Source organism: Solenopsis invicta, chromosome 16, assembly GCF_016802725.1.
Source record: "Solenopsis invicta isolate M01_SB chromosome 16, UNIL_Sinv_3.0, whole genome shotgun sequence".
Classification (NCBI taxonomy): Eukaryota; Metazoa; Arthropoda; class Insecta; order Hymenoptera; family Formicidae; genus Solenopsis; species Solenopsis invicta.
The window spans coordinates 6,843,399-6,867,015 of record NC_052679.1 but is presented as its reverse complement, the minus strand read 5'-3'; the positions used below and the strand labels follow the sequence as shown (position 1 = coordinate 6,867,015).

Here is a 23,617-nt window from a genome sequence, read left to right as displayed (position 1 = left end):
AGAACAAACGTGCTTAACTCTCTGAATCTTATCTGTTTTTTCTCTTTTCTTCATTTTTCAGTACCTTTGCTTCCTCCATTATATTTTGCATCTTTTCCCATTATTTTCCATTATACATTACACTTAATATACTTTTTTTTGTCGTCCTAAATTGATTCGAGTATACACGATAAAGTCTGAATCGACTATAAAACATACACTAAGAGATAGAACAAAAAACGTTACTTGATCCTCCCGGTCGTTCATCAATTCGCTCTTTCGTTGATCGCCAGCCGCGTATAATTTTTTTTTTTATTAACTCGTAATAAGTGGCTATAGCAGTCCACGTTCACGCGCAGGATCACGGCGAAGACGATGTAACTCGATTTTCTTTTCCTCGTTTCTCTCTCTTGAGAGAGTTTTCATATACGAGTACAGATTTACATCTTTTCTGCGAAAAAAAGGAAGCTAATCTACATTTGGTCTTCCGATCTTTTCAAAACGCATCCTACTCATATCGCATTTTTTTTATGTATATATATATATATACGAGTTTATGTATTTATATATTTATATATGTATATATATGCAGTCGCTAACAAGAGTTTACTTACAACTATTTACCTCTCTCGCCTTCAAATTAGCGGTAAAGCTTTGTCGACCGTAGCGGACCGTCGGTCCATAGTATTCGTGCTAGAAGAAACATTATTCCTCACGTTTTTATCCTACACGCAAGTCGTAACAATTCTCACAGCACCTTCGCGAAAAACGCTTCACATACATTTACTTCTCTCGTTCGTTCGACGTATTTTGCTTTGTTCTCGTTTTTTTTTTCTCCCGCTCTTTCTCTCTCTCTCGTGCTCACCAGAGGAATATCTGCGATCATTCATTTTATTCACAATGCAAAAATGTAAAGTATATCTTCAAAATATGTGTGTTCTATTGTTGGTCAATATATGCGTATTATTTCGTTTCCGATTAATATGTATATAGCTATACAGTTCACACACCTCTAATCAGCATGAATAATGCAATATTAACGAATGTGTACACCAGACGGAATCGATAATGGCTTCTTTCTTTCTTTCTTTCTTTTTATTACAATCTCATAATGAAAAAGATACAAATATCGCTGTTAATCACCGTTACTATATATGCTCACTCGTCTCGATAATCAGTCATGTTAAGTCTCATCTCCATTTTAATCGATTTTTTTTTTTAGCTCGTCTCTACCTCTAGATAACGAAGAGCGTGTACGATTGTTTGCTGCAATGGAAAACATCACATGTCACCTCTGCCGTGCATCACGTGCTCCGAACCACGAACGGAGCCTCGAATATACGGTTACTTCTTTTCGAGCAAACCGTAAAAAAGCTGCAATTTTTGATTTAACAACGACACTTTTCTTCAAAAACGTTGTGATACAATAAAGATTAAAATTTGCTAATCTGTGATGGGAATCGATTCTTTCTTTGACAAAAATTATCTATCATTTTTTTTTAAATATATATCTAGAAATGCACTAGTATGCCAAATGATGATCCGTAACGTTTTTAGATATGTCTACAATATTTTCCAAAAAATTTCTTGACAATCATACATATAATTTTAAACATAAATTTTTATCAATTAAACGATATCAAAATTGCCAATCTAAATTAATAAACAAGAAACACAAAGTATAGCGATCCTTTTCTTTATATAAAAAATATACTAATTTAACTCGTGATATATTGTAATTCAGTTAATTTTGTTATAATGTAACGTAAACCGCAATTGTAGTCAATTTTAAGAAAATAAAGCGAGTTTGATCAAATGTGTGGATTTAACGAGAGACAAAAGGTAAAGATAGGTACAAAAATAATTAGAGTAGAGCACTATTTTTTTAAATATTTGTGGCATATTTGATTTTTTTTTTTAACTACACTTAGAAATAATGCGAGTTGCATATATGTTCATCATCAACTGAGATTATATGCAATTGCAATATAATAGAAGTAAATATATGCATACTAAAGGAGTAATAAAAATCAATACTAATCACAAAGATGTGTAACGCGTTTAAATCAAATGTATGCGATTGTACTTTTTACAAGGTCGCTGTGACGAACCATACCAAAAATAAAAACGCTACAAAAAAACGCGATAATAAATTTATACAAGTGTACGTTTTCACGCGTACACCTTTTATTTACGCCCATTTACGGAAACACCTCTACGTTACCTCACAAAGATACGCTTTTCATATTTATTAAGCCAAGTCTTACATACACGAGAAAAAGAAAAGAGAACAATATAAAGACGCACTATTATCATCCTATATTACCAGTCAAATAGAAATACATTCGAAATTGCACTGTAATGTACAAACGGGAGATCTGGTGCGAATTCGACGGATGTTATTCTTCTAGTTTTACTTTTCTCCAGTGCATCATACTAGGTCGCGATATTTGGCTTCATCGTATCGCACGATGAACCAAATAATTTATCGTGAATTCTGTGACATGGTCGCGTCATAGAATTCACGATCAATACGGACGATAATCCGTCTTTCGCAATCCATTGCGTTACAAACGCTACAATTTCATTTGGCACGAGTGCAATTCACAGTTAGAAGGAATATGCAAATTATTATATATATAGGATTTGCACGTATACCATCGCATAAAATGCAAGGAATTATCTTATTGTGATATCGCGCTCAACGCCAGTCTCTTGGAGAAGTTTGCGAGTGTGCTGAACTGAACAAATAAATTATAAATCAAGTACAAGTGATTGTAGCATGCACACAGGAATTGGTTGTTCGTTACCATTGAAGGAAGCATCCGGTCATCAATAATTGCATATACCTTTCAATTTTTCAAAAGTATTCACTTTTCTTTCTGCATTGACTCGTGTTAATTCCCGAAAAAAGTAAAGTCTCTCGTCTATTATTTTTATGCGTCATTTTTAACTATTGACAACGTCAAAGTCTCTATGTCACACCATCGCGTTTCACAACGAAAGACGACTTGTTGTTTTTACTAGCAGGATGTTATGTTACTTCGTCCTTCCTCTGTGTCGCGTCCAAAGTTTGTCTTTTGTTGTTTTATTTTTAGTTGCTACCGGTCCAATAACTAGGACTGTATCCAGGCTTCGCTTGAGCTTTATTCTGTGAACTCGTGTTGGACCTTTGGTTGCCGCTGTTGCCGCCATCCTGATGAAGCGGTTGATGCAGTTGATGCGGTATAGTTGGGATGAATAAGTGCGGGGTGCCATAACTACCGGGCAAGCCAGCGTTTTGACTACCCGTAAGACCGAACGGTGGTGGTGTAGCCGAGTGGAAAGTCTGTTTTTCGTAAGACTAAAAGGACCGATTGAACGTGTCAGCGTACAGGGTTTTTCTAATGACTTGTTTTTGAAATACTTTGAAGCAATGCAACTTACATTCACTTTGCCAAGAGCGACATGACTCTTAGCGTACATCGTGGCGCTGATGTCTGTTGCGGAAGAGCCAGCGGTGTTGGTATTTCCCGTAGAAGTGCCAGTTTTACCAGTTTGGGTTCCGGTATAACTGCTACCGGCACCCTTGTATTCAGCGGATGGGCCAGCAGAGGCTAGCGCATCGTAGCTTGCACCAGCGCCGTAACCAGATCCATAGCTACCCGGCTTAGCGCCATATGCGCCGCTATTTGTCCCTGCGTTGCCGGCCGTTGCTATTTGCTATAATATAAATCGTATCGGCCTTAGCGTTCGCCTGTCCATCTCGGGAGAATCACAGCAAAACACATGTTCGAAATGCGTAACTTACCGGATAAATGGCAGGAGTTCCATATTGAAAACCTCCCGGCATAATCCCGCTACCATAAGTAAATGCGTACGCGTATCCCGGAGGAATAGGATTTATCATCGGCTGCTGATGCTGTGTGGCGGTCTGTAAATTCCCGATTTTAAGTTTTTTATATTATGGTTTTTTTTAGCAACGACTCTAACTTCACGATCGACGAAACTCACCTGTTGCGACATAGTGGAAGGAACTGGTGACGCATTGCTGTCGTTTCTAGCGAACCTGGCATCGCTAATACTGGTATAGGCTCCTTGGACTCCTTGGACACCTTGCACGCCTTGCACGCCAGATAGAGCATCGCCTCTGCCACCACCAAGACTCGTAGCCGGACCGGTTGTCTGGTAGCCCAGAGCCGCGTCATAGTAAGTTGTTGGCTGCACGTTAGTCAGGAAGGCCAAACACAAAACTACATGCATACACTGTGTACTCCAAATACAAGAGAAGGCTAACTAACGTCTAATCTCTACGCGTACCGAGCTGGGATAAGTAACATGCGGTTGCTTGGGTCTATTGCTATGTGTAAGAAGTATTTTTCATCCGACTGAAACCATCATTAGATCGAGCTACTAACCACGCGTACAATCGCAATACACATATGACATTCGCTTCCCTTGTTTATATATAATCGATATACTTCCCATGTGTATATATAATCGAAAATATCCAAGTAACAAGCTAGAGAATATAGTATAACCTCCATCAACCACTTATATGTATGTATATTACCAAACGGAAATATAATGCATATTTTTCATTTCAGATACGTGACATCATTCGTACACAGCCTACAATTAAGTCAATCAAGACAAAGAAGAAAGAGAAATAAGCCAAGATAGATCGGAGATCGAAACAATCTCGTAGCTAAAACATATTAAATAGGATTCCAGGAATATTTTTCCCAGCTTCTTGTCATCGATAAAACATTTTTGCACGAAGTAGTATCGAAAAGCCGATCTGTCTTTACTAATATATTTCATTTTATAATGAAACACTACAGAGAAATAAGAATGAATTTACGATTGTCATAAAGGCATCCATAGGAGTTTGAAACATTTCGGAAAGAATATTGGAATTACGAGCAACTACCAAGCATTAAAGAAACGATTACCTCAGGAATTTTCGTACCAGATAATAATAACATAAAATAGAATAAACGCACTTCGAAGCAATCTACACATTGCAATAGATAATGTTTCTTTACGTATACATTTGATCGTATTATACGTGTTCGTAATTAACATGACAAAATATTCTTTCAGTGTACGTTGCCTCGAAGAAGCGTTACTCGGAGAATGCACTTTTATATTTGAATGGATAGAGAAATAGAACTAATATCGGGATCAAAAAGCAACTGACCATGTGTGGTATTCTCTGTTGTACAAGTTGTAAGTCTTCGTAGCTGTAGACGGGTTGTTGGAAAGTTGCATACGGTACACCCGCCTGGCCCATGATGTATTGGTGACTGAGCATCGGCGTCATACTTCCGGCCGCGCCACCGCCCGTCATGTTGCCAGTACCACTGCTGCCAGTCACTACTCCGCTCGACGTGCTTTTTGGAACAGCTAAAACGAATCTTTTCGTTAAAACGGATTATTCCAATTAAGAGATGCTAGATCGCTCAGTGCTAAAGAAATCATTTCTCTAATATAAACTATAAAATATCAAGTTCATTTCTTGTCACCAGTATAGAAATTTTGAGTGAAAAAATATTCCCTACTGTAACAGAAACGAAAAAGCAAAAACATTCTAAAGTAGATCCTAATAAATAATGATACTTTGTTCGTTGAAAATGATGGCTGACTTTTTTAACAGCATTTTTCAAATATCTACTAACCATTGGAATTCGTCACTTTCGTCTGCGAGCTATTAACAGACGTCGAGGTGAGACCCAACGTTGGTGCACTAGTCGTCGCGAGAGAACTATTCGATGTCGTCGCACTGCTGTCATACTGCGAATCCTTCGTTGCGGTGCTATTCAATTTGTGATTGTGAGACGCTGTCTGTGGTTGGCTGGCATAACTACCATACGGATTCGCGTAAACCTATTACACATAAATTTGTATTATCAAACTGAGTAAGCTATATTAATAGATATAATAAAAATTTACACTTACCGACTGCGCGGCACTTTGATAACCGGAACTTTGCGTTATTGGAGATGTAAACGTCGTGACAGAAGACTGGTACTGGGGCTGATAAGTTTGATACCCTGTATTGCTATTCGATACCGTATTGGTAGCTTGCGCTGGATATTGCGATGTTGTAGCCGGTACATATCCGCTTGCAGACGGATAAACCTGCCGAATAAAAATTGTTTTCGTAGAAATAATACTGATATCTGTGGCAATTCTTGGTATCATTGATTCGAGCAGTTATACCTGGCTACTAGTGGTGGGTTGATTGTAACCGGAAGTCGCAGACGCCGATGCGGAAGGAGAAGGTTGACTAAAGTTCGACGTGTTGGATTGCGGAAACGACGTTGACGAATTATAACTCGCCTGTGAAACCGTCGCTGTCGCGGAATAACTACTCACGTTAGCACCCGATGCATTTTGGAAGCTAGACTGAGATTGGTTATTAGTCGAATATGCATTGTAGGTGCTTGGCGTACCACTTGACGGTTGGAAAGATGATTTTTGCGACGGTTGATAGGTCGTCGTACCACCGTACGTTGGTGCATTTCCAGGTGAGACTTGTGACGTGAAATCTTGTTTAGTTATATCCAAGCTTTGGCCGCTACTGCTTCCACGGGTAAAACTTTGAGAACTAATTGTGTGCTCGTTGGATGCTGGTAAAGTGTCGGTACTCTGTAACTAAAAATTTCATATATTATAAAGACATATATACTTGCAAATAATTATGACGCATAACTCCGTCTAAAAAATCTACCATCTGTGAACTGGCGTTAAACGGTGTGGTGGAAGTCTGCGTAGTTTCGATGTCGAGCGAATTATTCGCATTGGCAGTGGTCGCAGTACTCGCACCGGAAGTCATGTCTACACCAGCGATTGCGTTATTTGTAGAGTTGTACTTTTCGTTCGCCGAACCGTCAAGAGAACTCGAGTCGCTACCGAATTCAAGCGCACCGAACTGTACATCGAGAAAGCTGATCCCACTGTTCACCGCGTCACCAGGCATTTCCACGGCACTCGATGGTATTTTTGATGGCGGAGGTACTCTCGGACGTTGTTTCGTTTGTCTCTGGGGCTATAAATGGAAGCATATATAAGCCATTTCATTTTTTAGTAGTTTAACGTGAAATTAATTATACACATTATTATTTTGAGAATTCACTAAAACGTAGCAAAATATTGAAATACCTGACTGGACATGGTTGATGCAAACGACGTTTGTGCAGCTGCTTTCAAGTTTTCACTCGTCTGTTGAGTAAGTTGCGTAAAATATTGAGTTTGCGCCGCATTTAGTGGGCCGCTAATAGCGTTGGATTGTTGTGATAACTGCATCGTCGGCAAGCCCAATACTTGCTGTTGTTGCTGGGTTTGCTGCTGCTGAGGTTGTATTAAACTCTGCTGCTGCATCGTAGCCATGTCTGACAATTTCGGTAGTTCCTATAAATCACATAAAAAGAGATTAGAATATGAAAAAAAAATATTATACCTAAAAATATTTGTTAATTTGGTAAAAATTTACCTCCTGTTGAAGTAGCAGACTAACTACCTGACCCGATGGCGTGGATGACATTTCTTGAGGCTTTTGATCTTCCAGAACAGACGGAGGTTCGAGAATATTCGTGCTCGGAGTAAAGACTTTAGTATCTGCCAAAGATCCTGTGTACTCCTCGTTATCCCAGTCTTCTGTAGAGTCCAAATTATTCCAAGCATCTACATATACAGTTTATCATATAGATGTAACATGTTTGATATAATATATTTGACACACATGTATGTACATACATATATGTGTATATATTTTATCACAATACATGTATATGATACAATTCGTTGGTAATACATCACGATTTAGCGGAAGAAAAATAATTTCGAGTGGAAGATAGACTTACCCATTTTAGGTTCTTGAATACTTTGTTGTTGTTCCTCACTACCTGTCCAGGTTTCAATGGGCCGATTAAAACCATGAGCAGACGAGGTAGACGATGGATCATTACGGTTAGCGAATGTTCTTGGACCAAGACCTCGACCACCACTACGACATCCACGACCTGATCTTCCAGATCCACCCCTTCCTCTTCTGCTGTAAGTGCCGTCGCGCATACCATCTTCCATGTTCCTTTCGTTCTCCTTATTTTCCCGTCCGCGCCCTGTCCAAGCAATTTAACACAAATTAATTCATAAAATAACAAAGTAGAAATCTCTGTACTATGTAATCTTGCCATAAATTACAATGAAGAAGAAGTCTCATCTTATATTCTATTCCTATATGGCTCAAGTAACAATAAACAACAGGATTGAAGAAAGTGATAAGTGATTGATTCAACTAACATCCACGATTGTCGTGATTAGCGCGACCGCGCATACGCGGAGGTCCGCCACCACGCTGGTTGCGTCGTTCTTCCCAATCACCGTTGTCATCCTGTCCCCCCGACTGATCTGTAGTCTGCTTGGAACCGCTGGGCTGACGAGGCTTCTTCTTTTTTACTTCCCATTCCGTTTTCACGCCCTCCAAAAGATCGTTAACGGCGCGATCCAAATCTCCGTCGCTATCATGCAAAGCCATGATCACCTCGTCTTCCGAACGTCGGGTCATATCCATGACCTGTTTAATGCGTTCCTTCAGGATAGGATCCTCACCACCCGCCATTCTGGTGTCGATGATTTGCGCGTTGCGCATTTGATTTGTGTTTTGCTATACAATAATTCAATTTACTTATTTAATATGTTTGATATTACCAATGTTGTAATATATAGTATTGAATTCATCTTTTTTATTAACTGTTTAATGTTTTTGTCATAAAGTAAATATTTTATTACAAAAGAATAGTAATCTTTTATGTTCAAAAAATATATCTGTTTATAAAAGACTATATTTGTGTTTTTAAACATTTACATTATATACAAATATTTACACGATACATTATATATATTTATAGGATGATGCAATTCCTAATCAGTAAGTCTTGACTTGATTCCTTTGCTTTTTAAGAAATTGATTATAGTTTTATAGTAAAATTTTCGAGTGTATAAATATTGTAATAAAATTGTAACTTGTTTCAGAAAACAAACTATGATAAGTACATTATATAAAAATTACATTAAAAAATTTATTTTTGACCAACCTGAGCCTTGTCATGTTTGGTCGAATCTGATGATTTGGTTTGGTGATGATCAGATTTGCCATGTTGCTGTGATTTATTTTTATTGGTGCCTCTACTACCAGAGGACACCAAAGATTTGTTGCTTGAACTCATGGCCAACTAAACTCCCACGCACCTATGCACTCCGTATCTCACTATATACACCCTATTTACAATCTAAAACAGAATACATTTGCTGTTATACATTTACATGGATAATATTAATAATAATTCCCAATAATATAGATGTGATTATTTTAAAAGTATCCTTAATAGATACAAACAGGAGTGATCATATTAAGAACTAAAAATATACAAAAGTAATCTTGTTATACAATTATTGTAACTCTTGAGAACAAATAGTACCAAAAGTTAAACTATATTTATCAATGTTTCAAAAATAGCTTTCAAGACCTCCTTTTTTTTCTACTGATGATGTTAATTACTTTTGTACTTTCTTTGCTATCATTCTGTGACTCAAATTACTTGGTTTCTATACAAGTAGTTCTCACACATAAGGCTGAATACAAACAGAATGCATGGCAAGGTAGCTAATCATTCTTTCGCTTTAACAATAAAAATCAAGAAAAGAATGATTGGCTACCTTGTCACACGTAACATGATGATATGTCCTGTATGCATTCGGCTTTATTGCAAGTCTGTATAAACACAAAAGTTAGTTTCTCTTTAAGCTTGCGAATTAATCCAATATAAATACATCCGACAAAATTGTGCAAGAAATATCTTTATCACTAATACATTTGGACAAGCAACAACAAAGAATTTATTTGTGACAATTTAAACTTGCGTTAAATTAACATTGATACAATACTGCCACTCAAGTTTGGTCGATACTTGCCACTATTAAGAAATAATTGGAGATATTTTTGTTAACAAGGGACAGATCACGCTTGCAAAATATGTATAAAGACAAACACTATGTTGGGAAGCGTCCGATAACAAGGAACAACAAACGCGAGATTCACACAGAGGAAAATGACGAAAGTTGGCTTATCGCCTCGACGATTTAAGCTGATTACGATGAACAAGCCGCGTCGCTCACGATAACGAAGGCACGTCGTGGACACGTTTCATAGAACGTCTCTCGCGAACGACGCTCGGACAATGCGGACGGATGGCTTTGGCGATGCGTCGGGATACCCAACCGCGAGGGTAGACTCGGCGGGAAACGCACTACGCGTCGGCCACGGAATTTTTCACGGGGAAGTTCCTTTCCCGTTGTGCGATCCGAAAGTGAAGAAAAGAAAGAGGAAAGAAACGGCCGGTCGGACGCGTCGTCGATCACTCGTACGCCGTTGCACGCTGAGAAAAGTCCGTGCGTAGAAGCGGAATGGGAGAGGGAGGGAGAGAGAGAGGAGAATGAGAGCGCAAGAAAGAGGAAGAGAGAGGGAGAGAGAAACAGGCGATACAGAGAAGCAGCTCACTGCTACGAGAAACGGCACGACTACAAAGAGGCTTCCAGCAAGGAGGCGCGATTACTGCCGCGGGCGAGTATGTTTTTCAGCGGGCCATGTGCACGGTGGACGCCATTTCTGGTATGCGAGAGAAGAAGGCTTGTCAACCATCGTCGCGCGGCGGTGCATCAATGGATCCCGACGAGTCTCGGAATGGCCGAGGGGCGAAAGAATCTTTGCGAGTAACTCACGGCTGTCGTGGGTGTCGTGCGGTTGCCTCGGCAGGCGCGACGGGGAGCGGAAGCGTGCGGAACTCACGGCACCTCGGCGCTCGGGGCCGCGGCGCGCGAAAAACCACGAGAAAAACAACGAATTCGCTGTCGTACCTGGGTTAGTGCGCTCAAACGCAGCTCGGTCACGTGACCGCGAAGCCCCCCTTCCCAGATGCACCAAGGCACCCACTAGTGCCCAACAGCGCACAGCCAGCAGCACCGCTTCCTCGCTTTTTATTGGGCCCTCTCTCTGTGTGCGTGTGCGCGTATGTGCCGTATGTGCGAGACGTTCGTCAGGCTGGCAATCCAAGCAAACTGAACGAACGCCACGTTTCACACCGCTTGCTGTTTGCAAGGGTTGCGTTCCGAAATTCACTGCCAGTATTGAAAAGCTATAGTATACGTGACGTAAACTATAGGCTTGTTTTCTGTGCACTAGACTGCACCGAAACGTTCCTTCTTGCTTTCGCTAACTATCAAATATGTATCTATTTCATTTTAAGCGCACACTAATTCAGGGAGTTCAAGAACAGAAAACAAACGGTATAGATATTCAGTACTTACAGTAAATTTCGGAACACAGCCAAAAAAAAACAGTTTCTTCGTACCGGAAGTGTTCGTTGTTCTATTCAGCCGCTGAATGGAAATCTAAACTAGTACGCAAAGCAGAATCCTCCTTTCTCCATCCACGTTTAACAAAGAGCAAAGAAGACTACAATTGAAAAAAAAAACCTATCCCGCAAAGCCACGAAGAGAATTCTTCCGTGAACGTAAAAGTCATTGGACTGGATTTTTTACTGTGCAGCCATTAAGGTTGGTTTATGCAAACCGTAACCACTAACTTATGCCGGAATCTATAAGAAATTGACCAATCATAACATTTTATACAAGAATAATCAACTATGATTGGTCAATTTCTTACAAATTCCGGCATAAGTTAGCGGTTACGGCCTGCATAAACCAACCTTTACATTACGCTATTCAATTTGTCAAACTAGTGACATTTTTTGTCACTAGGCAATACATTTGCCTATTGGAGGCCAAGTTTGCTATCTCTGATTAATCTGATTGATCGATTAAAGATTGGTTTGTGCAGGCAATAATCGCTAACTTATGCCGAAACCGGTAAAAAATTGACCAATCATAGTTGATTATTCTTTTATAAATCGATTATGATTGGCTAATTTCTTGTTGGTTCTAGCATAAGTTAGTGGTTTTTGCCTACTTAAACCAACCTTAAGAAAGCAGGCAATTTAATACTGTAAATGCTTTGAAGCATTTAACTGACTAACCAGAACGAAGAATTTTGTAACTCGACTAATCATAGAATTCTTTAAAGCATTTGTAACGTTGATTTGATCGTGCTTTAAATTGCCAATTGCAAAATTGAAAACAAACCCAACTTAATTCTTTAACAATTTTAATTAAAAAAATATTTATTAATTAAAAAAATTTGGTTAGGGATAATCATAGTTTTAGGTTTTGTAGTTAATTGTTAAATTTAATCAGCCAATTAAGCTATTAAACATTGAATGTATTAGGTCTGTTCTTTTAGCTAAACTACTTTTATAGTTTATTAAAACCGGAAAAAACTTATGCATACACCTGGTAAATATAAGAATCGACTATGAATACCGGCCTAAGTCATCCATTCTGCTTAGGCCGGTATTCGTAGTCGATTCTTATATTTAAGATCGTCTTAAATATCACCTTAAGATGCCATCAACCAATCAGAGAGCCGTATTAGCATCTTAAGACGTTGCTTAAGACAATCTTGAAATAAGAATCGACTATGAATACCGACCATAGTCGATTCTTATATTTAAGATCGTCTTAAATATCACTTTAAGATGCCATCAACCAATCAGAGAGCCGTATTAGCATCTTAAGACGCTGCTTGCGATAAGACAATCTTGAAATAAGATTCGACTATAATACTGGCCTTAGGTCCACACGGGTGCATTTGTTCATGCAGTGGTTAGCACAGCCACTGCTTTTCGATGGTTTTTGGAATGTAGAATTGCTCATCGAGCGGCAAACGTAATTGGTTCTTACCTGTGGATCAACCAATTACGTTCGTCGCTCGATAAGCAAGTCTACATTCCAAAAACCATCGAAGAGCAGTGGCTGCATAAACCTCGGAAGTTGGTGCTAGCGACACTAGCGACAGTGGGGAAACAACGGTGCTGCGCCCCGCCTCAGAACCCGGAAATTGTGAACCAATCGAACTTCCGACGCCAGGAGCCCGTCGTTGGACAGCTCCGCCGTGAGCAAGTGAGGGTTATCTACATTTAGTAGTACTTGTCAATACCTGTCATTCACGGAAAAGATAACAGTACCGTGTAAATGCGAGCGACAACGAACATGGACTTTACTTGCCGAAATTCTAGCACAAGTACTGATTATTTGCTCGGCCAATTGACTACAGCTAGACAAGAGATTAATAACCTAAGGTACCCATAAAAACTCTCTTGATCTTGTAATGCATGAAATAACACCATTAAATATTTTTTTTACCTATAGACGTATATTTTCTTAATGTCATATATCTTGCATTTAATATGAAATATTTCCGCTAATTATGATAAGTTAATAGAAGACTAAAGTTTAGCAAATTCTCTCTAATTTACTTGCCAAGAAAATTGTATAAATAATTTGGTTTAAAATTGCAGACAACAAGTAAAAAGCCTAAGGTATATATTTGATAAAGATGTTGATAACATCAAACGTCTGTTGGAGTTACAAAAACATGGAGAGACTCTTTCCCAATCAAAATTGATATCTTCGGAAGAAGCAAAACCTGGCACAAGTAAAGATCAAGATTCTCTTAAATTAAGACCTATTGGCATAATTTCTACCTGTTTTCCGAATAAAAAAGCAACTCCAAGACAACCTGGCATATGTAAAAAAGTACCAGGAAAACTAACACTTTACAATTCTGTATTCACGAATCCAGATCATGCTTTACAAGGCTTACAGGATTTTTCCCATATGTGGTAAAGTTGTCGTGGTTCTTTTAAACAATAATTTTAATAATTTTATTGATAAAATAGTAAATAATATTATTTATTTTTTTCTTTCAATAGGATTTTATTTCATTTTCATAGAAATGATTCGACGCATACACGTGCAAAGGTAGCACCACCAAGATTAAATGGAATAAGAACTGGTGTATTTTCTACACGTTCTCCGCATCGACCATGTCCTATTGGCCTTAGTCTTGTTAAGATATTAAAAATTGAAAATCATACAATTTATTTTGAAGGCGTCGATATGGTTAATCAGACTCCTGTTCTAGATATAAAACCATATATACCACAGTACGATAATCCATTACATATCGAAAAACTGGGCAATAGACTAAGAGAGAATAACGCGAATGCCTCAGATGCGTTCCACAACATGGAAGAAACCCTCAATTTGAGCGAGGATCAATTAGTTGACTCTTCTAATAATGATACAGACATCAATAATGAAGAACAGACTGAGCTTGATATTTTGAGAGATGAGGAAATAGCTTTGAGACTCCAAGTAGAAGAATTTCAAGCTTATCCAAATCTTAATGGTTACGATATCGCGAGACAACCATCTTCCCAATTAGCAGAAGCTCATGCTAATACTTCGTTGCAAAATGATGTTAATGTAGATGTACATAGAGGATCATACTTCACTCGTAATAGAGCATCTAATGCAAGATCAGATTTAGATTCGTCCATCGAACGTAACGCAACGTTAATAGTTGAATCGCAAACAGATTCTATTAGAGATTTAAATAGTAGATTACACAGAATAGATATAAATAACTCCAGTAATGCGGATTCAACGCGTACGGAAACGGATCACGATAATGAAATTAGTTACACTGAAAATCAAACGTTACGCAATTCGAGACTATTAGACGGAGCGGATGGACCGAGCACAGTATGCGGTACCGATATAGATTTAGTCAATCGTCATGTATTACATGCAAGAGTCGATAATTCTCCTGTGAGAATGGGAATACGCGAAGCACCCGATGGAGAGGAGGGATTCGAGTCGCAAACTTTGACGCCCTCGCGCACTTTACCGGATATTCACGCTGCAACAGCTATACCATCCGCGTCAATAAATGCAGCGACGGAGAGTAACTTTTCCGAGATAAGAGTACCAGACTGGATTTCGCATCCTCGTGTAGCAACATTGTCCGTGATTTTCAATGAACGCGCTTTGATGCAGCTGAATGAAATTTTAGATGATAAAGTTGACGAGCAAAAACAAGCTATAGAAAATGTACTGAGGGAAGATCCTAGGTCAGTGTATTTAAGACAGAGATGGGGAGGTAATCAATTCTATACTTTTTTGATACACGACCTGCATATCACATGTAGATTCGATGATAGCAGAGGTATAGTTACTGTATTCCAAGTTCGACATGCAGGCCGTACTTGCGATTGCGGCGAGCCTGAATGGCAATGCTTGGGACACTCTCCTTTATCTTAAGGTGCTTGATATTAATGAATTTAAAAAGTGGAGAGTTATAAAAATATTAAAAAAGAAAAAGAGAAAAAATTCTATTGCTGTGTCACGATTTAGCATACAAAATAGCCCAATTGTTATTTATTTCTTTTTATGTTTTTTATGTAAACATTTTACTCTTGTAAAATAATTTAATCCTTTTGTAATGATTATTTAACTGATAAAACATTTGTTATGAAATGAAAGTAATTTAATGAAACTTCTCATATTTAAGTATTATTGCAAATGTACGAGTTCCTACATTTTGTTATTATGTGCATTTACAGTTTATATCATTTATATTACAATTTGTACGAAGTAAAAAAAAAAAGATAAAAAATGGATAAATGTATTTTATGTATTTTACATAAAATTGGGGAAAAATGTTATATATATATTTACGTATACATTCGTATAGTAAAGTCTGCACCAGCGGAAAATACCCATGGTTCAATAGGATGAAATATGACGTCCAAAATGCCAAAATCATTATACGATTCATGATTACACAATCTTTTCAGTGGTACAATTAATGGATTTTGTAAAAGATCACTGGAAAAGAAAATATAAACGTCACGCTTTATATATAGAATAAAATATATAGTAAGTATGCGTAGATATCTTACTTGTACACCATTCCATGAGACACAATTAGTGCCCTGTCGTCAGCTCCAGAAGCAAACAGAGGATATCGTTTATGAAACGCTACAGCGCGTACGCCAGTTCCATGTAATCGCAATGTTTGATAAGGCTCTTTACTGAAATCTAAATCGAACCAAAGCATTTTGCGATCGTACGTTCCTACTAAAATATTATCACCCCCTAAAAAATTCATAAGATGATTACGATGTACAAAACGAATATAATCGATGATAAAATGTATAACTTACCTGGGTGAATATCCATTGTTGATATCCATTGTGAATTGGATAATAATTTTTTAACCATTACTTGTTGTACAAGATCATATATTCTCACGTTTCTTTGTGTCTGAAAAAAAAGATAATGTATATAAAATTTAAATATTACTACCATTGCGTATTTCAAATGCTAATACTCACTGCAACAAATAAATATGGTCTAATCGGATGAAACAGCACGCACTGTATTAATCCTTTCGATTTATTAAAAGGTAATTGAGATCTTCGTTTTGATAACTGATTTATCAAAACTGATCTATTCTGACCATCTGGCATAACAGTAGCAAAATAATCTCCTTTCCCGTGCCACGTTACTTGTTTTACAGTTTTAAAATGATTTAGAATTATCCTAATTCCATTGTTCCAATGTTCACCTTCCGCTTGCTCCCATTGTACTGCACTTTGCACCCTGTCGGTCACTAAGATATCGTAAAGTATGTTAATCATGTTTAAAAATTATTTTCCTAATAGATCATAGACAATTTGATAATTTAATTTAAAAATACCTATTATTTCACTTTGTGGTATTATCTCCAAAAGTTCATCAGTTTTACTGGAAATAAGATTATCTCCAACTCCAGGATTGATCAAAAGCACTTTCTTATCAGCTGCAACAGCTATTAATGACATAGCTTCATTTGGACGCCAGGCAACACTTCGAATGACACCACCACAAGGTATTGTTTTCAAGCACCTACCTGTGCTTACTTCCCATACTGTTAAAATAACAATTTACATTATTCAATACTATATACAAATTTGCAACTATATGTATAAGCAATTATATAAATGATTATAGAAATAATTATAAATTATAAATTAATATGCAAATATATGATGCACTAAATAAAACTCACTCTTCAATAACATATCATCTCCACCAGATGCAATAAATTGACCTTCTGGATCTACAGTAATACTTCTGATCATATCTGTATGTCCTTTAAATACCATAAACATTGTTGTTGGGAATGGTTGCAAATCCTTTGGACTAGGCAACTGTGGAACCAAGACTTCTGGTTCTATAGTTAATTTCATCTTTAATGATCTACTACACAAGTACAGATCTATACACCTCTGAAATCTTTCTTTAATATATCTTGGATATGCAGGCACTTCTCGAAGAGAATTGTATTTCTCTGGTATAAAATGTAATTTCCTCTTCCAGGGAGTCGCCTTCAATTTATTCCATTCTTTAAGTTCTTTGTTATCAAACAAATATTCTGGTGGAGGATTGTAGCTTTCCGCATGACCAGGTAAATGTCTCTTGGGTGCTGGAATATGCTTGTGGATTCTACGCATTTCCTCTGCTTGATCGTCAGATTGCCACAACATATAGAACTGAGGTCCCTGAATCTTTTCTCTTTCCTTCTGCATTTCAGTGGTAGATTTGATCCAACCCATCTTAAGAGCGTGCACCAATTTTGACACTTTTCTAGCTTCACTCTTAGATGGTAAGAAAGAGCGTTTTTGCTCTGGGAATTTTCGAAGTGGCATTTTCATTACTTCAGAAGTGAACCAATCTACCCATGGCTACAATTTAAAATATACAACAGCAATTACAATATTATTGTTACATATAACACTTACAATAATGTAAATACATTATTCAATTACATACATTATTCAAAAATTGAATTAATATAAATTTAACTTACCGCATATTCATCAAATTGAGCATCAGGAACTTTCTGCTTTTGAATTCTTACAATTAAATCTATATCTGCTTCACTCAGTACAACATCCTGACCAGTTTGAGGATCTTTTATAGTTCTCCAAAAATCAGGATCTTCCATTCTCTTTAAAAAGTTATCCAATTCATCACCCTTTTCAGGTTTAGGAATCTTTTTACCTTCCCAATCATATCCAACATGATCATATTCATCGTACCACTTCATTGGTACATTCCCAATTGTGTTACGAATATCTTCTTCATCAGAACTATCATCTTCATATTCATCTTTGTCATTTGCATTGTTAGCTATACTTTTGGTTTCTTGCTTACTATGTACATTATATGTCTGTAATTCATCAGAATCTCTATGATTTTTTTCATTTTTTAATTTATTAATTACTGGCGTAATTTCTTTTGTTGATGTCTTGCCTTTAAATGTCATTGACACTTTGCTTTTACTCTTATTCTTTAATTTGTCATCTTTCGATCTGGTTGGTAAATCTTCTTGTGATTCTTCATTATAACCGCTTTCTGACCCAGTGTCTTCAGAATCTACTTCTTCATCTGAACTTGATATAATCGTGTCTTCTGCAAACTTTTTTCTTGACACTTTGTCTTTAAATGTTAGAGATTCTTTGCCTTTACTGTTATTCTTTAATTTAACATTTCTTGATCTGGTCGACGAATCTTTTTGTGGTTCTTCATAACTGCTTTCTGATCCGGTATCTTCCGAATAGTCTGAAACCTCATCTGAATCGAATACAACCAAATCTTCTTCTTCATCCGAGCTTGATACAACTGCATCTTCTACTTCTTCATCTGTGGCATCTTCATCAACATTAATTTGAGCCGCTGTCAAATCCTCCATGTCAGAGTTCTAAGTTTTTAAGAAAATATACGTTTTATAATAATTACAATGTTATATTAATAATCACATTTTTATTTTTGATTTCTATGTGAAACTATAAACGAGAACATATGTAGAAACGTTTAGCAATAAGCCATACCTTTACGTTATCTGGATCATATACATCCTTTTCATCATTATCTTCCAATTTTGAATTAATATTTTTTCTTTTCGAAGCTTTTTTCTGCCTCATGTTCGTCGCTATTCAATAAAATTCACGCACGTGTAGGAGGTTAAATCACATGTGATCGGTAAGATTCATAGCATAAGAAAATGTGAGAGGACGCGCGAAACGCTTTTAACAATTTCTTAGTTATTTCTCGTCTGATTGGCTGTGCTACTAGGGAATTCGATCTCTTGAACTATACAACAATTTATAAAGGCAACTTTACATGAATATTGATTTATATATCTACTTTAATGTAAATTTTAAATTTAAATGTTATTTAAATATAAAAATGTAAAAAGGTATCAAAATTTAAATTCTAAAAAATTTAAAAAGAAACAAATCAAATTTTCTACAAAAATACTTCCATTATATTTTAGTTACAAAAAAATTTTCTAATTATGAATGACATTCACATTTATATCTTATTGGCATCATTTAACGTCTTTTATTCATAATAATTCATTTCATGTATCAGTCATTATACATTTTTTTTTTTTTTTATTAATGCGAGATTATGGGTAGATAATGTGAGATTCTCGCCGCTCCCGTGTGTTTAAAACGCGTATACAAAACTTATAGAAATTTGGCTAGATACTAGTTTTATTGATTACAGCATGTACTTTTTTTTCCATCACTCGCAAATGTCTGAATACAATCCTTGCTATCGATGTAATACGCAGAAGCTTCAATATCAATTGAATGTGCAGAAAAATTGCAGAATATCATTAGATATTTGTTTCATGCGCTGTACATAAATCTTGTTTATAAAAGACCTGTATCTATGTACACACACACACATACATACACACTCATACGCGCGCGCATACGCACATGTAGACATATATAACAGGATATATCCTTGCAACAGATACTTATATAAAATGTAGCAATATGAACGTATATTCAGAAGAAAAGAGAATAAAGTCACTTAACACTGCATCATCGTGTACAAAACGTTTCTATCGTAACATCGAAATTATGTGAAACTTTATAACACATTCCTTGCTCTCCTTTATTTTTCTTGCCTTCTTAAAAATGGATTGTATTTATCTATATAAATATGTTGCAGTGAAACTAATTTTATATTTCTAACTATCCTATGTCTTTTGTAAGTTTTAATCGATGGCTGGCTTAGTTCGTCTACGATGATGATTTTGCGCTAGTGAATGAACAATTGACACTAAGAAATAACAAACCATCAATGTTACAAATTTGTCAAACAGCCATGATATTGTAGTCGCTCCCTCCTGCAAAAAGATACGTTTGTTTTAAAACAGGTTTCAGTACATACTGCGCATTAGTAAAACTGATAACTTACCATAGACGATTTATCATGTAGCTTCTGTTTCTGTGCAATGAAATATTTCTTTAATGGTTCTTGGAATTTTGTACCAACGAACGGTACAACCGCTAACAAGCTAATAAATTTATCTAAAAGTTCTTCATTGAAGGCTATGATCACTGCTAATTGCTGTATGTGCATCTTAATAACAGCCTTTCCTACAAGAGTTGCACCAAAGAATGTCCAGAATGGAATGAGATAATGTCCACATGTCAAACCAGCCAGGTCAAACAAGGGATTTGGAATCTGTAAAATTGTATTATAATATATTAAGCATAAAAAATAGGCCATATTAAATAACTACTTAAAAAAGTCTCTTATACACATAGAAAAAAAAACAAAATTTATATACATACCGATGCACAAGCTAATATGCCCCAGAATCCAGCCTTTTCGACAAATCGCTTCATACTTGATTTTATTCGTAATTTTATTAATTTTATATGTAATTTTATATGCGTTACAAACGATACGTTCTCTCCACTCTCTAACACTTCCAAACCTTCCAATTCTTCCAGCTCTTTTAAATCTTCTTGATCAAAATTTTCATTACTATTTTTTCCATTTAATCTTGCAGCCCTAGCCACAAAATATGGCGGTAACTCGCCAAGTGCGGTACCAGCACCCCACAGCATGGCCTCTACACGAACTTTTTTCATTATATTTAATATACCTACAGTCCACATTGGATTAATCTTTGTTGGGCATATGATTTCGTCAGGATATGGTGGTTCCGGAAAGTTTAAACCACCGCACTCATATGCTGCTATAGTAACAGCTGCTATATGTGGTCCTAAGTATAATACAAAGGTATGCAAACCTGTACCAAGACCTACACTTGATAATACACCTAATCCTACCCAGTATAACCACCATATAATTTTGGCCTCCCACAATCTAAAAATCTAGAAACAAAATAAAATCAATTTACATTATGTTAAATAATTAAATTAAGTATATCTAGAATTGTAACTCAACCAACCTCTTGTTGGGGACCAGAGATTTTGCCTAACAGAAGAAATAATATTGTAATTGAAATTATAGCACATACAGTTCGTTTGTAGAGTAATGTTTTCTTCACTAAACTAAGCATATGAATAAACACTTCGCTAAAGAAATAATGCAACGTTATAATTGGATGTCGCCAGAGCGTTATGTGATCCAACTCCAAATTTGAAACATTGTGTGGATGGCTTGAATTGTATTCCATCGTTTGAGCTGATATCTTCTTTCCAGCACTTCTTTGAGCTCCATTAGTAGAAGCTTGGTCTCTTGGACGTTGAATGGCAGTAGAATTACCCAACATGGTATTCTCTAAATGGTTAATCTGTAAAAAAAATGTAGCATATTTACAACTTATATTTAGAGATAATTATTTATTAAATATTTTATAATTAAATATACTAATATTAATTTTGTAATATCAATATATAATTTAAAAATTATACATCTCAAATTCTTTCTTATAACAATTTAATAAATGCTTATATATCATTGCATAAATAACATAACAAAAAAATGAAGTTTTTCTCTCTCATTGATAGAAAACAATATTCCATAATAACTTATTACTTTGGTCAGATTAATATCAGTTTCAATATTTATAATTGTATGTATAAAATTATATTGTTCAAGTTCATTAGTCTTGTTCATTATATAAATTCTAGGTATTGTACTAAACGTGGACTGATATCACACTATGAATGATCACATGTATAAGAAATAATAAAACAAACTGGTGTTATCATTGAAAAACATACTCCATAGCAAATGAGCTGCTATAGACCAAAGGTTAAAACAATACCCTCTAAAAAAAATACCCTCTAACGTAAACACATAAGTTAGATTGTTTTCTAGAATCACTGTTCATTTTTTTGGATAAATAATTTATCCTCATTACTAACAAATGCATTAGTTAATAACTGTCTTAATAACTTTTGACAATTAAAAGTAAAGAAACTTAGAAATGATGAAATCTTATGCTTCATGATGTTATACAGTCACTATTTTACATTTCAAGTGTAATGTTATTTCAATTACATATTTTTTAGTTAATACTTACTCTGCAAGATAAAAATTAGGAATGTGAGCTTTCATTAATGTTTACATAAAACAAACAAAAAATTAAACAGAACACAAATAACTCTCTCAACATCAAGCATGCAACACCTCTACAAGGTTACGTAAATCCTCTTTTTGTAAATCTTAATATAAACTAAATAGAGTTTACTTTAAAATTACAAGATGAAATAAAGAAGGCTTATTTATAGACGCCAGAAAGTCGTCCACACTTGGCTAGAAGTTCGTTAAACTCAACGAAACGCTCCGAACTTCTTGGTTACAATACGTTGTAATCGAAAGAAAAAGTCTCGCGAATCTCATATGTAATACATGAGCGCATTAAAAACATTTTGTAATTAGAATTCTCGAAATTTTCATTCGTGACCGACTTATCGAATGCATGAAACAAAGGATCTCACATAAATGAATTACTTTCCCAACCTCAAGATCTTAATTCCGATATGTGTACATCCAGATGGAGATCACGGTACTAGTTTTTTTTTCTTAAATCATCGTGAGGAGTGAAAGTAATGAGCAATTTTAATACAAGTTTTTAGGAGGTTTCCTTCAACCTTCGCACCGCTTATCACGATTAATTACTGTCAATTCACTTATGACGTGACCACTTTCGCATATGTACATATAGCACACACATGCGTACATACACGTATGTATATATAATATTTCCGGGGCACACGTTCCACGTATAATAAATATGTCAGATACGTAGCATCACGCGACGCAATATCATCACGTGAATACAATGGGACATAAGCGAATCGGTTTAAGGTTTTTTTCCTTCACTTCTCCACTTTCGATATAATTCCGTCCCTTTCTGGATATTATTTTTCATCCTTACCTTTCCGCTCTTTCTCCTCATTTAATTATTTTTTCTTGTTAAAGAGAGATTTCTACGAGCCAGATCAGTTGCAAACTTACGTTCGTTTTCGATTTAGGTTAATTTTCTATAATCTTAATTCTACTTTTCATTTTTTTTTCTATTTTCTGGAACTAAAAAAATACAAAAAATAAATTTAGCCGAGATTAAAGATAATCATTGGCGAAAATGGGCATTATTCGAATTCTACACATGGCACTCCTGTTATCGCGTGCAATGGCAATTGCAACAATACGAAAAAGTAGCACTCACGTTGCCAATTGTCCAATTTCTCAGGAAATTTTCTGATTGGCTCTAATGGAAAAAGTTGAAGTATCGATCGCTGGGAGTAGCTGAAGTCCCTAGAAAATACGTTCTCCTATTGGACCGTCGTATATCATACGTCAT

At 36.1% G+C, this 23,617-nt stretch overlaps 4 protein-coding genes across 10 annotated transcripts; 1 reads left to right on the top strand and 3 right to left on the bottom strand.

Annotated features, from left to right (window-relative positions):
- Window positions 1–478: 478 nt before the first annotated feature.
- LOC105204881 (protein lingerer) lies at window positions 479–11,011 on the bottom strand. 5 transcript variants are annotated; one of them, XM_011174143.3, is made up of 15 exons: window positions 10,744–10,883; window positions 9,060–9,254; window positions 8,266–8,629; window positions 7,827–8,084; window positions 7,457–7,647; window positions 7,126–7,374; window positions 6,695–7,012; window positions 6,184–6,618; window positions 5,920–6,102; window positions 5,640–5,847; window positions 5,162–5,367; window positions 3,973–4,179; window positions 3,770–3,892; window positions 3,406–3,681; window positions 479–3,322 (listed from the first exon to the last, which is right to left on the bottom strand). In XM_011174143.3, the coding sequence occupies exons 2-15, from the start codon at window positions 9,189–9,191 to the stop codon at window positions 3,074–3,076; spliced, it is 3,399 nt and encodes a 1,132-aa protein (XP_011172445.1). In that variant the 5' UTR covers window positions 9,192–9,254; window positions 10,744–10,883; the 3' UTR covers window positions 479–3,073. The 5 variants fall into 5 exon arrangements, with proteins under 5 accessions (XP_011172445.1, XP_011172444.1, XP_011172447.1 ...); XM_011174142.3 differs by having other exon boundaries at window positions 775–3,322; window positions 10,879–11,011; XM_011174145.3 differs by having other exon boundaries at window positions 775–3,322; window positions 3,973–4,143; window positions 10,879–11,011.
- Window positions 11,012–12,974: 1,963 nt separating this feature from the next.
- Window positions 12,975–15,868, top strand: LOC105204879. The gene is made up of 3 exons (XM_011174140.3): window positions 12,975–13,217; window positions 13,437–13,760; window positions 13,851–15,868. The coding sequence occupies exons 1-3, from the start codon at window positions 13,111–13,113 to the stop codon at window positions 15,241–15,243; spliced, it is 1,824 nt and encodes a 607-aa protein (XP_011172442.1). The 5' UTR covers window positions 12,975–13,110; the 3' UTR covers window positions 15,244–15,868.
- LOC105204880 (ribosome biogenesis protein BOP1 homolog) lies at window positions 15,603–19,056 on the bottom strand. The gene is made up of 8 exons (XM_011174141.3): window positions 18,861–19,056; window positions 17,837–18,730; window positions 17,036–17,711; window positions 16,685–16,894; window positions 16,320–16,597; window positions 16,149–16,248; window positions 15,885–16,080; window positions 15,603–15,810 (listed from the first exon to the last, which is right to left on the bottom strand). The coding sequence occupies exons 1-8, from the start codon at window positions 18,951–18,953 to the stop codon at window positions 15,657–15,659; spliced, it is 2,601 nt and encodes an 866-aa protein (XP_011172443.1). The 5' UTR covers window positions 18,954–19,056; the 3' UTR covers window positions 15,603–15,656.
- A 351-nt stretch (window positions 19,057–19,407) lies between these two features.
- LOC105204878 (vacuole membrane protein 1) lies at window positions 19,408–23,445 on the bottom strand. 3 transcript variants are annotated; one of them, XM_011174137.3, is made up of 5 exons: window positions 23,192–23,445; window positions 21,254–21,598; window positions 20,628–21,176; window positions 20,248–20,517; window positions 19,408–20,176 (listed from the first exon to the last, which is right to left on the bottom strand). In XM_011174137.3, the coding sequence occupies exons 1-5, from the start codon at window positions 23,210–23,212 to the stop codon at window positions 20,045–20,047; spliced, it is 1,317 nt and encodes a 438-aa protein (XP_011172439.1). In that variant the 5' UTR covers window positions 23,213–23,445; the 3' UTR covers window positions 19,408–20,044. The 3 variants fall into 3 exon arrangements, with proteins under 3 accessions (XP_011172439.1, XP_011172441.1, XP_039314364.1); XM_011174139.3 differs by lacking the exon at window positions 23,192–23,445 and adding an exon at window positions 22,774–23,050; XM_039458430.1 differs by lacking the exon at window positions 23,192–23,445 and adding an exon at window positions 22,334–22,746.
- Window positions 23,446–23,617: the final 172 nt, after the last annotated feature.